The sequence below is a fragment of the Meles meles genome, chromosome 9 (assembly GCF_922984935.1).
Source record: "Meles meles chromosome 9, mMelMel3.1 paternal haplotype, whole genome shotgun sequence".
Lineage (NCBI taxonomy): Eukaryota > Metazoa > Chordata > Mammalia > Carnivora > Mustelidae > Meles > Meles meles.
Genome location: NC_060074.1, coordinates 87,817,501 through 87,833,220, shown reverse-complemented (window position 1 = coordinate 87,833,220; position 15,720 = coordinate 87,817,501). Strand labels below are relative to the sequence as shown.

General features: G+C 36.6%; 1 protein-coding gene across 13 annotated transcripts in view; it reads right to left on the bottom strand.

Annotated features, from left to right (window-relative positions):
• Positions 1-4,560: 4,560 nt before the first annotated feature.
• GTDC1 (glycosyltransferase like domain containing 1) overlaps positions 4,561-15,720 on the bottom strand; it is a 395,678-nt gene continuing 384,518 nt past the window's right edge. For 6 of the 13 annotated variants that reach the window (XM_046018869.1, XM_046018871.1, XM_046018872.1 and 3 more), the window contains 3 exons: positions 12,971-13,041; positions 12,175-12,266; positions 4,561-7,068 (listed from right to left, as the gene is read on the bottom strand). In XM_046018869.1, coding sequence (XP_045874825.1) covers positions 6,985-7,068; positions 12,175-12,266; positions 12,971-13,041 — 247 coding nt within the window. In that variant the 3' untranslated portion in view covers positions 4,561-6,984. Of the gene's footprint in view, positions 7,069-12,174; positions 12,267-12,970; positions 13,042-15,720 lie in introns of those variants that run through there. The other 7 variants (XM_046018863.1, XM_046018866.1, XM_046018868.1 and 4 more) reach the window with 2 other exon arrangements.

The window sequence follows — 15,720 nt, the reverse complement described above, 5'->3', positions numbered from 1 at the left end:
TTAGGCCAGTTGTTGTTAGTTCATGTTTTTACCACCCACCAAAGAATAGCACGGGATTAAGCTCATATTAATAAATGATGTTCACGACTAGTTTTCTAAATGCCAGAGTTATGATTTATTTTTTTTAATGGGTGGAGAAAGGAGAGCAGCAATAAACTGGCCCCTAGGTCGCTCAAAATTGTTGGCTTGACGCATCTTTATGGATGTTTTTGTCTTTTTGGTTTTTTGGTTTGGTTTTTTTTTTTTTTTTTTTTGGTATGAACCTCTCATTTTCCTTTAAGTTCTATCATAATGAACTAAATATTTTGTTGATTATTTACCTCTGTCCATAGCTTCAAACCCTGTTTTAGTTAAATTTATAAAGAGGTATTTTATGTTCTCCCTTTCTACTTTCTGACTGTTTATAATTGTCCCTATTTATCCCTCCATCCCATTAGGAATTTCACAATAAAACCCTGCACCAAATAAATTAAAATCTGCAACTTCAGACACCCAAAGAGGAGGACATTAATCCACTTAGTAAAATACCCAGACCTCCCCCTCTCAATTTCAGCTCTTCTTAATGTAACATTTAGTAATTGCAGCTGGCTCCTTATACTTTCCTCCCTCCCTTTCATTCTGAATCATATTGGCCTTGTTTAACCTTCATTTCCTTTCCTACCCCCCACATTTGTCCACGTACTTTTCTTTGACCATGTTTGTCTTTCTTTTGCGGCCCGGATTGAAAGCAATAAATAGAGCTTTCTGAGAGCGTAATACATTCTGTTAAAATCCCATTCTACCTCCCCATTCACTATTAATGCTTTGTACAATTTTTATGTATCCTTCAGTTGTGTAGTTACTGCTCTATATTTTTCTGATTGATCATTAAGTTATGCTGGCTTTTGAGAACTGCCTCCATAATCCTGAAGTAAAGCCTTTTTACTTGGCATGCTCTTTGCCTTTGGAATGCCTTTCCTGGCAAGGACAGGCATTTCGGTTTGACTATGATTCTTAAGTTACAATTCAAGGCTAATTTGTTCAGTTGGGCTTCTACTATAAGCAGCTCTGGTTCTCACTGTTAAGTGCTCCAGGAGGTTGCTTAGTTGAAGGGTGTGCTGTAAGTACAAGATGTAATATACTTATATTGTACTTGATTATCAGTTTTCAAAAACAGCTGCCTGCTTTGATATCTGTGTAAGGAAATATCAGAAGATAATATACCATTGGTATTTATTACTCTATAATTAAGGATGTGTCAGTGTTTCCCTTTAAAAAAAACCCTATTTTCAGAAATTCATATCTCAGGCATAAATTTCCCTATGAATTACAGTCTAATACCATATTAGAAGTATCTTCTTTTTAAGTTATCCCTCCCCTTCCTTTTCTTTCTGGGCAAATAAGTTTCAGGATGTAATTTCTGGGTTATCTATTTGGGATGAGAGGGAGCATTCCCTTTGCTGCACAATTAAAGGTGCTTCAGTCACCCATGCCATCTGCTCCCTCTGTCCTAGGCCTTTGCCACCAGGTGAGATCACGGGGGCTGCCTCTGGATGAAGGGCCAGCCTTCTATCTATGTGGATAAGTAACTTCATCGTTATATGATGTGAAAGGCAATAGAGAAGGCTCAGCTGTCCAGAAGTTTCGTGTGTGCTGCAGAGTTTGAAATTTTAGTACAAGGAATGAATTCTTGCACATTCCTCCTTTGTGGCCACTTAGAATTCAAATGCAACCACAAGTAACATGAAACAAATCTATAGAAAGGTACTGGCAACTTATTAATCCATGTTCACTCTGCTAGTAAGAGAAGCGGGAGGAGGATTGAGGGGAAGAAGATGGAGAGAGAGATTTGCCCCTTACCCCTCCTTTAAGGGATGGTCTTGGCCAACTGCATTGACCACAGCCTTCTGCACGCGGTTGTTCTAGACCTGCCTCTACCACTTCAGGACCCGTAGCAACTCAGCTTCTCCTAAGGGCTTCAGTTTCCCCACAGGTTTCAAAACCAAATGCTTAGCAGGAGGGCTAGGAAAGTTACCTTAAATGTATAAATGCATCTGAGTGTAAAGACCACAGGGACGGACAGGCCTATGATGGATGTCGAGGATAAATGCCTCCCAGAGGCACAGTAATAGTAATAATAAAGACGCTGAAAACACTGGCCTCACTGTATGATCTCTCAAGCCTCTTTTAAGACCAACCATGTGGGCCACAAAGCAGCCTCCTGCTACTCTCTTGCCTAGGGGTCCAACTGTCATGCACGCTGACCCTGGTGCTTCCTGAAAGACGCATAGGTGCCAATGACACCATCCCATATGGGGGAAGGCTTATACAAAAAGTCTCTCTTTCTACAACATAGTCCGGCTCCTAAACATGCCATTCTTTATGACCCCTTGATTTTCTCATTTGTGAAATGATAATGGAAATATTAAAATTTCAAATATAAAGGACTTCACATTCCTGGAGAAAGGTATCGCACAAGTATTCCCAGAAATCACTTCCGGCATACGACCTTAGGTCTGCTATTTAAATGCAGATAATTGATAGGAGAGTAACATAAGCATCTTCAGTCATCTCCCACGAATCATCAGTTGCTTGTATCAGTTTATGAGAATAATTATGAACCTGTCTTAGGGTTGAAACTCATAACCATAGAGCTGCAACAGAGAAGTCGGTGTCACTTAGTTAATGAGAATGGGAGGATCCCTGAAGAACTAACCCCAAATTCCATTGTAGGAAAATGGGCTGTAGGGTGAATGAGGATCCTGGTCCCCGAAGTCATAGGTACCTCATATGCAGTGAGGGAATTAATTCTAAAGGCATGATGGAGAGCTCCTTCTCATGGATTGCAAGGGAGGACAGAGTCCATAATTGACCCTGTCTTGAAGAGAAAAAAGAACAGGCACTACTGTGGGAGATGGCTAGTGTGGTTGGGAGCTCACACAACTCTGTGCTCTACCACACACCTCTGAATTTTCCAAGATGTGAAGACTGGCTCATGTAACATCTTCCTTTATCTTCTTTTCATTATCTTTCAAAACGGGGTTTACAGAACTATGGTTTTTCATGTCGAGTTTGTAACATTACAGGAATTAGTGAGGAATGGTGGTCAGCAGCCCCAGGAAAAAGGGACCCATGGATCATCACGTCAGACTTCTTCAAAGTATGATTCATTTCGGGATCAAGGTTAAGTCCCTCGCTCCTGGTAAGGGAAGGAAAGTCTTCTCATGCAAAACTGGCAGTTAGGGCAGTTTCTTCCACTGTCTGAAGGGAAATGGTTTTCTGACTGGGTCAATAGTTTAGAGTCAAAAAATGTTAAGGAAGGCATGGTAGCAAAACTAACCGAAGTATTTATAGCTCCCATCAGAAGGCATATCCAGTAAGAACATTCAAGACACGCAAAAAGTCATAAAAAGTACGAATAGCCTTTGGATACTATGACCCAACTTCAGAAATAAGCCACTAGCTACCGAGTCAATGTGCCTCTCCCTGTATATGTCTGTGCTTTGTACCATCAGTCCTCTGACTTAACAGTTATTGTACATTTGGTGTAAATCCCTGTGGTTTTGTTGTTGTTATATTTTAATCAACAATATACACAGCTTTGAGCTGCACGTAGAATTGTTTGAATGTTTTTAAACTTTCTCAGTTACATTTTAATGAACGGCTCTGAAGGGAGAGTGTATTATGGAATCTTTAGTTGTCCTGTAATCTCAGTTCCCATTTTAAAATGAAACATGTCAGTGGTTTATAATATACTCTCTTCACTGTTAAACATAAAATCTGATATTAAAGGCCACCCAATTTTCCACTGAAACAGAAAGGCACTTAGGGTGATACTTGTCAACAGCCAATAGAAGAATAAAACTCATGGAATATGTCAACATTAAAAGACAGCATGGGCTATCAGTTGAAAACTGATTCTATCATCCACAGAAAGTATCTGGAGACTTAACTGAAAATTTTATTGTGGCTCATAATATTTCTGGGTAGCAGATGCTTTCTCAAAAACAGATTTTACTTTTAAAAATATCAAATATAATTAACACCTTCAACATAAAATGAAATCTTTGCTTCCAGATGCATTTCAAGGTGTTGAAATGAATCTGTGTATCCCTCTATGGCTGTGAGTTTTCATCGACTTACTGATTCTGCTGCCATCTTTATGCGGCATGTCTGAGCATCTGAGAGCCCGAGCAGGGCACTTAAACCTAGCCATATCTGAAGGATGCTTATTAAACCCCAAGCTTTTTTGAGTGAGGTCTTTTGACCTATTCCTGACCCACATGGTATAAAGGAATAGCTTAAGAGCTAGGTGCTCTGCCATTTAGTACAGCAACACCTAGCCAGAAACGCAGACAGCATAAGTTCATGGCAGGCATCCTGGACACTGTACCAAGGTCTTGATAATGAGCAGACTTTGACAGATATTTAAACTTGAAATTGGCTTAGTGATTTATTTGAAAAGAATGAACAGAACTGAATGTTTCAAAAAAGAAAGATCGAAATTTCCAACGACATACTCAAAATAAGAAATAATGGGAGCATTCGATCTCTTTACTCAAAGTAAGGGGCATAGGAATTAAAAAATCAACTTGTAATCGCAATTATCCTGTGACCTCCCTGAAATATGGGTTAACTTAGCAATCCTCCATCCCACCACATCATGCATTTGAGAAGCACACAACACACGTGGACACACAGATGCACACACGCTTCAAGTTTTCAAATGTTAAGAATTACACATTTACAAAACTTTTTATTATTTATATGCACTAAGACCAAGTCTGACAGCACAGTTTTAAGAAATGATAACTTTAATGTAAATTTTTATTCTAGAAGGGATCCTGGGTTACAGATAAAGACAAAAGCTGATTTGTATTTATGGGTACAGGGGGGAAAACCCTCCAGACACAGGTAACTTTCAACTATGTCTATTATAAAATGGGAACCCATTATTTTCATGACAGTAAAACACAGTAAACTAAAACATTGTTTCTTGGCTGTGAGATTATACTTAATTATTTTGAGAAGACATCACTGTGACAAGGCATCCTTTTGACTGAAGCAAATTTACTGGTCTAGTTCATCTCATTAGATGATAAACCCTACGCAAAGTGTCTAAGAACCTCTTAGGCATATTTATACCTTAACTTTTACACTCAAAAGGAGCACACCTGATAGATTCCGAGTTCCCCAGTCTCAGACCGAAATAATCCCGGAGCCCCCCAAAATAATTTTTTGGGTGAGGAGGTAATTTGTTCAGTGACTTCCCCACAACGGACAGGACTTGAAGCCAGTGCCGTGATGTCCCACCATGTGTTAAGGATCTCACACAGGTCAGGGAGAGGACTATCTGCAAAGATAGGGCTTGCTGTTTCTGCTTCTCACTCTTCCTGCTTTTCCGTTCCCAGGCCTGATGGATTCTGAATTCCTCCTGCCTTCTTTGATCTGTAAGACTGACGCTATCCTGAGGGCTCTATCTGGCTCCCGGACCTTGATCTCATTCCTGCTGACTGTTTTGCTACCTGTCAAATGGGCTCTACCGGACTTCTGAATCATCGCCTGCTCTGTCTCGGATGCCTGCTAGACCACTCAATCGTTCTAGAAGCCAGAAGGCCACACGTGGCGCTTGTCTACCCTCTGCTCCCTGGCTGTTCCTCACTCTGCAGTGTATAAAAGTTACTCTTTTCAAAAGCTAGGAAAGTTACAATTTACCTGTCAGTAAACAGAAGATGGTTTATCAACAGACTTTACCTTAATGACTACAAATGTTTACCTCCTGCTTTCCAGAATGCAAAGAAAATCTTGGAAATGTCATAATATCTTACAAACATTTGCAAAACAGATCCCTGTACATCCGGAAAAGAAACAATTGTATTCGTTGTCTCTGACACAAGGAAAGTGTTCAGCGAGAAACATACAGATAGATGTACACTCTTTACAAGTAAATGAGATATGCTAATTAAAAATTGCAGTAGGCACTTTATTAAAAATTTATTTTACAATCTAGTCGTTCAAAACATCTTTATATCAACAAATACAGCAGCTTGACTATTGGAATCATAAGCGATTTGTCTTGAAAAGGTTTTATTTGTAGCTGGATGCAAATATTTTTGAGGAATATTTCTACCAAAATGACTGTTTTAGTAGAAGTATTTTGATTTCTCTGTTTTTACCCCAGGAAAAAAAAATTAAAACAAGTATCTCAGTGTTCATTTTATGGGCAAGATGGCCCCACTTCGTGTGTTTCCCATGTTTGTCTAAATTACAGCTGTTTATCTCGCAACTTTAAAAGAAATTAAATGCAAATGTAACTCTGTGAATCATGGGAATACCTGCCAGACCCCTTATTAATACCTTCACTTAAGAACCCCCGTGCCAGAGAGTCATTAATTGCTAAAATAAAAGTGCGAAAGCAGCCCTCTGCCCACAGACAATTCTGAGATGGCTGCCCAATTAGTCTGGTAGCATCCTGATCCCCCGTTCAGACCCCGTGGCCCTTTGAGGACGCAAGAAGGCTCCGATGATAACCTGGCAACCTAGGTAGAAACACAGCCAAGTGCGAGCTTTTGAAGCTGCAGTTTGGCTTCCATCGTGTCGGCAAAAAGAAAGAATTCAGGCACCATGTCATCCAGTACAAAGGATAAAAACGGATTCAACCGGAAATTCAATGTGGCACCACATATGGGATACATGAGTGCGGTTATACAACAGGCCACATATTTTTTTTTGAACAGTCTCCTCCATGTGATGCCGAGGACATGTGTAACCATCATAACGTCTCTAGGAATCTGTATTTAATTTGAGTTGGGGTGGTGGCAGGGATGGGAGATCTGAAGCCGCCACAGGTTTGTGGCAGATGGCTCTGTGTCAGCTATGACAAGCAGCCAGGCTCAGCTTCCTCTGCAGATTTTCTTTTCTCTCTGATCAGGTAAATATGGGCACACTCTGGAAAGTTCTACAGATTCTGCCTTAGGCTGCAAGTTTGTGACTTAGCCCCATCTGTCACAAATCTTCCCTAGGTTCTGTTGTAAGCAGAGACCTGAATTTACCATGTAGGGCTGCCCAAGAAAAAGGAGTCATTTCACCCTGTGAGGGGGAGGGAGAGAAGAGAAAGCAATGAAGAAGCATTAACAACCGAAAGACGAAAGTATGCTCAAAATTCATATTGCAAATTTGCATAACTTACGTCAATTAGATTTCAAAAAGCCACCAAGTAAATGGTTCTCGAGTTTCATCAACTCAGGAAACCCCGGTTTCTGATTGGTTTAAAGTGCAACTGTCTTTTCAACCGTAGGGGAAAGCTCCCGATTTTTCGCAAATGGGCGCATTCCGCTGCACACATATTTCTTGGTTTGTGTTATGGATGATGGGGATTCAAAGTTTATCATCCAACTTTTAACTTTTATAAACACAAGATAGACAACACTCCTCACCCATGCATTTGCTGATGTGAATTTCACTTTTAAGTGGTTAAGGCACAAGAGAAATGCCATTAGTGTTATGTGAAATGTATAAAAGCCCTTCGAGTTTACAAACAGGTTTATATTTATTATTTCATTATAGCAGTACCTCAGGGGGAAAATACTATTAAGAATTTAGGGAAAAAAAAAATCCTCCACGTTAACAGATGAATCATATAGAGAGATTCACCTAGAGCCAGGCTGCAAATGAGTAGCAGAGGAGGGCGAGACACCAAAACCTCTAACTGATCTTGATCACCCAAAGTCTTTCCATTGTGTTAAAGGGTTTTTTGCTTTTATTTTGTTTAGACAAAGCAAAGGACAAACAAGCCAAATAAAATCAAGGGAGGGAGTGAAGACAGAGAGAGGGAGAAGACCAGGGAGGAGGGAGAGAGGGAGGGAGAGAGATTGAGAAGTTGCTTGAAATTGTGCTGGTGCAGTTGAGAGATTTTTAGAAGTTCTAAAAATGTCACCAGATTTTAAGTTTTCATTTTTAAAGAAAAAGAGTCATGATTTTGGAGGAGTGTTAATACAAGTGAGCAACACCTTACTGACATCTGGAATACAAGCTCAAATTAAAAGGGGACTATAAAGTGACCGGTGTCTTGAAGGAAACTTAAAGTGGCATGGCTGTGGTTCAGGGAGATAGAGCCTGATATAATTAAGACAGCCACAAATGGCTTTTCTGGGCACTGAATCTGAACCGTAAGCTTAATCATTGTTTGGAATCCTTTTGAGGCAGAAATCTGAAAATTCTGCTCTCCTCCAATTAAAACCAGGTTATAGAAGTTTCGAGAATGTTGCAGAGCTTGAAGAGGAGAACAGAATAAAAATCAGCAGCTATCAGCTGAAAAATTTCAAGAAACTACAGGTCACTCTCAGAAAGTACAAGAGAGAATGCATCTCTTTTTGCACACAAAATATCGCATGATTTGTAAATAAAAGGAAATGAGAAATAGGATGGGAATGAAGATCTATCCCATTTCACTGGGTAGTATTTACTTTACACAAGTGCCCTGTTTGTGCCCTGTGCTCTTTTCAATCTGGTAACAAGGTAAATGTCCATAATTTTTTCTCCAAAGGATTTTAAAATATAATGATGAGAAATCTGTAAAAACACAAGGCACTGATCTCAAAAAAGTTGTTGGGAATTTTCAGTAAGTAAATTTACATAGTAAAAATGAGGCAAAAATACAACTTCATGGTATTAGACTGATTTGGGTTGTAAAGGGAAAAGCACTGATGGTGTAAGGAGTCAATACTTGGCTAATTATTTTACGGTTACTTCTAGAACCGTGTGTTGAAGTTAGGTTTGGGAGTCACAGAAAGCTCTCTATCGTGGATGAAATGAAACCTATTTTTAATCTGTGTGACAAGTATGTGGCCAATGTGTCTGACCTACTCGGAAAAGGAAGTGTCCTGAAAGTATGAGAAAGCTGCAGTCAATGACTAAACTTAGATGTAAACTTTTAAAAGAAATGTTTAGTTTTTTTTTTAATTAAGATTCTTAATTTTAGATTCTTAAAATAATTAAGAGACATTTAATTTCTGCATGCATTGGATTTCTCTTAAGAAAGATCTTAAGAAAAGTTTGTATGTGTCTGTGTGTTTGTGTGAGAGAGAGATCGAGAGAGAGAGGGAAAGAGTGAGGGAGAACATACTTGCATGTAATGTGAGGAATTTAAACATTTCAAATCTGAAACCATTTCAGGTGAGAAGTCACCGGCAACAGTGTTCTGTAGTAGAAAAAGTCACTTTAAGAAAAAAAAAAAAAGTATCCAATTCTGTTTCTGCTTTTCAGTTACTAGCATTCTGTTTCAAATCCTGCTTCAAGTTATAGCCCCCAAACTCTCACTCATATTGAAAGTATAATGTCTCATGTGAGAAGAAAGCCAAGTGTTAGTAGCCTTATTCTAGTCATTAAATTTCTAAGTGTGAATCCATATGAAAAATCCTATCCTAAAGTGAACCCTATGTGAAAAGCGTTGAGATGATTTTAAAATGTAAACTTTTGACAAAAAAAGAGAGTAAGGTGTAAAAATGTAAAAGGAGCAAATTAAAGAATTCAGTGACATTCTATCCTTTTAGATCTTAGAAGCATATGTTTTATAAAAGCAAAACAGCACTGTCCAATGGAATAAGTCTAAAAAAACCCCAACATTCTCTTTAACAGTACACACAAAAGACTCTTCCATTGCATAAGAAAAGTAAGGAAAATACTGCCTTGGGGGGAACAATTTTCTTGTATTTAGTGAAAGCAAATGGTTACCTGAAAATGTGTATATTTAGAAAACATAAGGTCTAAAAATACCATAGCTTATTATATTCTTAATTATAAAGTTTTAGAAGGCATTCTTTTTCTGTTGTGGTTCTAAGTCCCATTACAGTAACCAAACTAAGTCTGTGATCCTTTGTGGTTTTTATCAGTTTCTCCTGATAAATGCATCCTAAAGCTTGATTATTTAAAATTCTTAGACTAATTTATTAATTTTAAGATGAATCTTTAGATAAAATATCAGGATTTACACATGAGGACACACCTGAAAGTGTGTAACAGATTTATAAGAAAAAAATCCACAGTAGAAAAGACATAAAAAAAGAATCATACATATTAATTCTTATAAATGCTGATGTATAAAGTTCTAATTTATAAAGCTCTGAGATGGAGCACTTTAGGATGTGCAGACCAAAAACATATGTAAAAAGCAGTAACAGGAAATAACATTTAAGGCATAGGTGATCTTTAAGCTGGATGAGGAAAATCTGGAATGAGTGACAGCATTACCACTAAGCTGACATTGTTTCAGTGTTTTTCCAGTATTTGTTTGTAAAATAAATAATTATGGCCATGTTACGGAGTAGCTGTATTAAAATATTTCAACCACATGTCTGTTTTCTTTTGTCACTCAAGGCAACTTGTTGCAGTAACTTCTGAAATGGTTAAAAATTTGTCCACAAAGTCTAACAGAGATAATGAGGCCTAACCTGAAGCAAAGTTAAAAACTGAAGCAAAGTTAAATATGTTTTGATGGTGGAAATATCATTCTAAGTACTTCAAGGAAAAAAATTTTCTTTTCTTTTCTTTCTTTATTTCTTCCTTTCTTTCTCTCTTTTTGTATCTCTACAAGATGACGGATGGTAATTAAACCGATGGGGGTGACCATTCCCCAAGATGTAGAGGTCAAGTCACTATGCGGTAGGTTGTGAACTGACATCGCATTGTTGCTTCTATCTCAATAAAACTGAAGAAAAAAAAAAACCCAAAAAACAAAAAACAAGCTAAACTACACCCAAAATTCCCCAGGAGGGAAGAACAAAATTAGCGAGTTGATGGTGAGCTCACTGAAAAGATCTCTGTGTCATAGATAGAAAAGGAATCCATTTGCATAAATACTTTTGATTCTATTTCTTCGATTTCCACAGTTTGCCCTTTCCGATGGCCAGTAACGTGGAAAACGGCTGGAGGAACATTTTATATACAGCAGACCACGACTGAACTTCCAAAATCAGGAGTTGTGGATGGAAACCTTGGGAGGCTGTTTTGTCTGGGAAGCTTCCCCTATATTCAGTACAAACGTATTGACTCAAGGAGCAATACTGGAGCCTGGAACTGTTCAGTCAGCATTTTAAACTATTATGAGCTACCTTCTGAACCATTGCCAAGTTAATAGACAATGAAAGATAATGAGCTTGAAATTGGGTGTTAAATTGCATTTTTGGTTCTCTCCCTTTTTCTCGAAGTTTAACCGTTTCCTGCAGAAACAAAGTCCTGTTTTGATGTATCACTATGTAAATATGTATTTTAGGCCATGAAAAGGGAAAGGAGAGGAAAAAAAGGCAGCAAACTGCATTTCATGTAGGAAGGTTATACATAACATAGGAAAATTAAAATACACTGGATTATAAAACTGCTAGATTGTAAACTATACTGAATTTATGTAAAATGAAGATGCTACATTCAAAGAATATAAAAAGGTATATTACTCATGGCCTAGAGCCACCTTCCAAAGTCACAAAGCAGATTTATCCCAGTTCAATTACTTAGACTTTAAGCAGGGCCTCTTTGTTGTGATTTCAACAACGTAAAATTCTTGATTCAAACAAGAGAAAAAAAGATCATGAATGAGGGGACTTCATGGTGATGCTGTTTCAACCATTTCTCCCTTTGCCTTTGCCATTCAAGGGAGGAGACTGGCAGTCTCATTCTGAACAAACCAAGGATTTTTAGGTGATTTGATTAAACTGGCAAGGGAAACATTTGGTTCTTGAAAATCATCTTCAAAGTAGTCAAAAAATGAACACCAAACTTCACGAATGTCATTCACCTGAATTTTTGAGGCCTGAAGATTTCATTATGATGGGAAGAAAGGCTTATCCTCATTAGTATAATTGTGGAATCTTTCCTTTACTTCCTTTTAAACTAATGAGTTACATTAATCCAGGTTCATTTTTATAAGCCTCTTGGGGCTAAATGTAAAGGACAGTCATCTTAGAAAACAATAAATTTAAAAAAAAAGCATGTACCATGCATTAAGTGCACGTATTTCATAAGACCTAGGTTAATACAACTGGCATCCAGTTTAATTAATCCTTGTTAGTGTAACAACTAATATCCCTCCCTAGCATGTTTCCTTTAAACATTAGTATGTTAATTAAATGTTTTTTTAAAAAAGATTTTTCTTTGTACTTCAATATGACATTTATACCACGTAAATCTCTCCTCAATATCTACCTTATAAAGATGTTTTCTTACAATATCTGGTCTCTTGCAGAAATTCTGGAGCCTTTTTGAAAGCTGTTCAGGTGTAGAATACAGATATTCAGCTGCAGGAAAAACAGATACATTTTTAATGAAACAAAAACCTCAAAGCACACACTCGATATTAGTCACTTTACTAATTAAAAATGCATATTGCTCTGTGCTGCCTCGTGTTTTACATTATTTAAGCATGATTTTATAAGGTTACCTCAGCTCACAAGGATGTTTAATGCTAAATCAGACTGTGTAGTTGTGCTGTTTAGACATCTCCTTTGGGTGATTAAAATACATTATTCTAATGTAACACAATGCATATGTGATGTATTTAGTGATGAGAATTTTTTCCAAAGAACTGGTACTATAGCCGTATGTACCCTGTAACAACAGTTGCATATTATTAACTAGTCAATTGTTTAAATAATTTGGTGTGACTTCCAGTCCTTGATTTTTCTCTGTGTATATCATTAAAAAAAATCTGTAAGCAATTGCAGCAACACTGACCTGCTTATAAAAATCCATCATTATGGGATGTGTATGCTAACAATGAAGAATGCTATTTGAAAACTTGCTTTTTTGTTATCTTAAAAGAACAGATGGTAAATATAAGCTTACTCTAATGTATTAAAACACATAAAATTTTCCTTAACACTAACATGTTGACTTGCCAAATAAACAATTGCTCCTGCCTAAGTTTATTTTCAAACTTTCTAATTTAGCATGAATCATGTATTAAATCTCCACAAAGATGAAAGTACAGTAAAGCAGCTACCTGGAAATATTTCGGGATAAACCAAATCTTTGGGACAGAGTGGGTAACAGCCACAATACACAGCTTCCAACCTAAAGGAATTTTAGAACGGGGATAAAAAAAAAATATTAGAAAGACATTACTATGATAGCTAGAAAGTGGTTTTGTTTGCCTAAGTTAACAGTGTGAGCCCTGAGTTAGCTGGGACGAGAAACATGGTCGGCAGTACAAGCCTTAAAGCCAAAGTTGCTCTTTTAAAAGATTTTATTGATCATATATGAATTTCATTGAACAGAACCAACAGCATATGTTTTGTTCACTGAATTAATCAAAGCGCAGCTCTGCATTTTTTTTGTTGTTTTTAAAATACTGTTTAACACATTTTATAATCAGCAGATAAACACATGTAACAACATGGTAAAGTATGGACAGCTTTTCTTAATAATGCTGCAAAGCTCCAGAATGTTCATTTTTCAAAAATGTTTAAATAAAATAGCAAATACTTAACTTTAACATCGTAGTCGCAGAAATGATCGAGGCACTTTTAAAAGCATCAGAAAAAAAAATTTACAATCTGTTGTGATGGGGCATTTTCATTTTAAGCTCATGCTTCAAAATAATTTGTTATTTTGCAGAATGCAAAACTATTCCCCCTTTTCCTGAAACATTCTCATGAAGATTACCTTAATGAACACTTAGCTTTCTTGGCCAAAAATTCGGCTCATTTCCCATTTTATCAGAAAAGAATACTTTTACTAGTAAATAAGAAATAAACAAGAAAGTTTCACTTTCTGAGAGGATTTCCTCAAGGGACACCTATAAGAATTTTTTTTTTTTTTTCTTGTCATAGTAGTAAGAGTTAAGGAGAGGGAAGGTATTGCATCTCGAGGGTTGTTAGCCCTGCATAATGGCTATTGATCTGACATATAATAAACCTTAAAGAGACCACTGTAATTTCTGTTGGCTAGAAATTACACAGTGAAATTCAAAGCACTCTTTAAAATATGTTTATTTTATGAGAAACTTTGAATTGCATCCAAAATGTTGACCAAAGGCAGAATTTTATTTTGAACTACAGATTTTTTTAAACCCAGCAATAATCTGAAGTTATGTCAATGTTTACCTTGTTTGTTTATAGTGACGAAGCGCATGCAATTTAAGCTGTTTTTAAGTGGGTGATGTTTTCCCTATTTTATGATGTTGACTGAAATTAGTTTAAATGAAAAGTATTTACGTCAAGCTGCAAAGTTTGGAAAAATACTGAGTTCAAAGTTTTGCTTGAGAACCGACAGAAGTTACAAGATAACACGTGACGTGGCGTGAGATCTGGTTACCAATTATTAATCTCAAAACCCCAACGAATATCTAATGTATTTTTTTCTCTCTATACATAGGGTCTTGCATAGACATTCTTATCTCAAGCACAGCTATAAACTGCGCTGTGCCTGCATTACAAAACATTCCCTGAAGTTTCGAGCACATAAACCAGTGATGTTCTTCAGGAACCAAGAGAAAATACGCACTTTATCTGAAGACACTCAGTTTTAAAATGCTGTGCCAATCGAAAAGTAAATACATATGAACATTCCCTTATAGTTACATAAAATCAAAAGAGTGAAGTCACAGACATTTCAGAAAGTGCACATGTTATCTGCTTTTTAATAATGGATTTGAATTAGAGTGTTCTGTTCCCCGAAAGAAAACTGCAGGCCAAGTTACATTTTGAGTCATCGTATGAGCACGTACCATGCCACTTCCAAAACCTCTGCTAATTAAAATACAGTGAGATAGGGATGGCATTATTTGATTTAGCAAGGAAAAATTTACAGATTTTGGATTTCAACTTTTATTTGCAAATTATCTTATATGTGGCTGTATTTCTAATTCATCAAGAAAAAAAATTAAAACCAGCCACCATTTTTGGTATATTCTGACTTGTTAAATACTAAGCCTCATTATATAGATTATTTAGATCAGAACTATGTTTTAAAATATATAAATAGGCCACATTCTTAAAGAAGTTTCTAAAATTCATTGCCCTAAGTTTCTCGTATTTTACTATTTTGAAGAAAATGATCATCTCACAACAATAATACAATTATTCACCATTTCAATTCTTATGCACTACCAGTTAAATAATAAATAGGGTTCCAATTGATCTATTGTTAAAATGACTAGCAAATGACCTTTTTATTCCAATTAACAAATCATCTGCTAAATCTATGAATCTTAATATTCAGATCTATTCACTTCAATTCATACAATTTATCTGCAAATAGTTGTTGGGCTTTTGATTCTAAATATAATTAGCTGATAATTTTGCTTGGCTGAATTACTTTTCTGGAGGGCCTGCAAAGGCTCTCAGTCGCATTATCTAGCAATAATGAATCTGATAGGTGAAATTTTTTACTGTAATGAGGATGAGACACAGTTGTGACACCTGAGTCTACTAATAACAGAAGACTGCTAATTATCGACAGCACTTTTTTGTGTGATGCAAGGAGAAAAAAAAATCCCTCATTATTAAAAAATAAAAAGTTACAATTATAAGTGACACCGGAGGAGAGTAAATAAAATGGAGTGATTAAAACATTGCTGCTTTAAGGGTGTTTTTAATTAAGTGGAAATGCTAATGTTGTCATACTTAGCAGATGGGATTAAAATTAGTTATTGTAAGTAACTCATATTTTATGTTATGGTTTCCACAGCATGTCTACAAGATCTAAGAAAGTGATACATTCCATAAGACATTTTAAAAATGAAATTCTCAT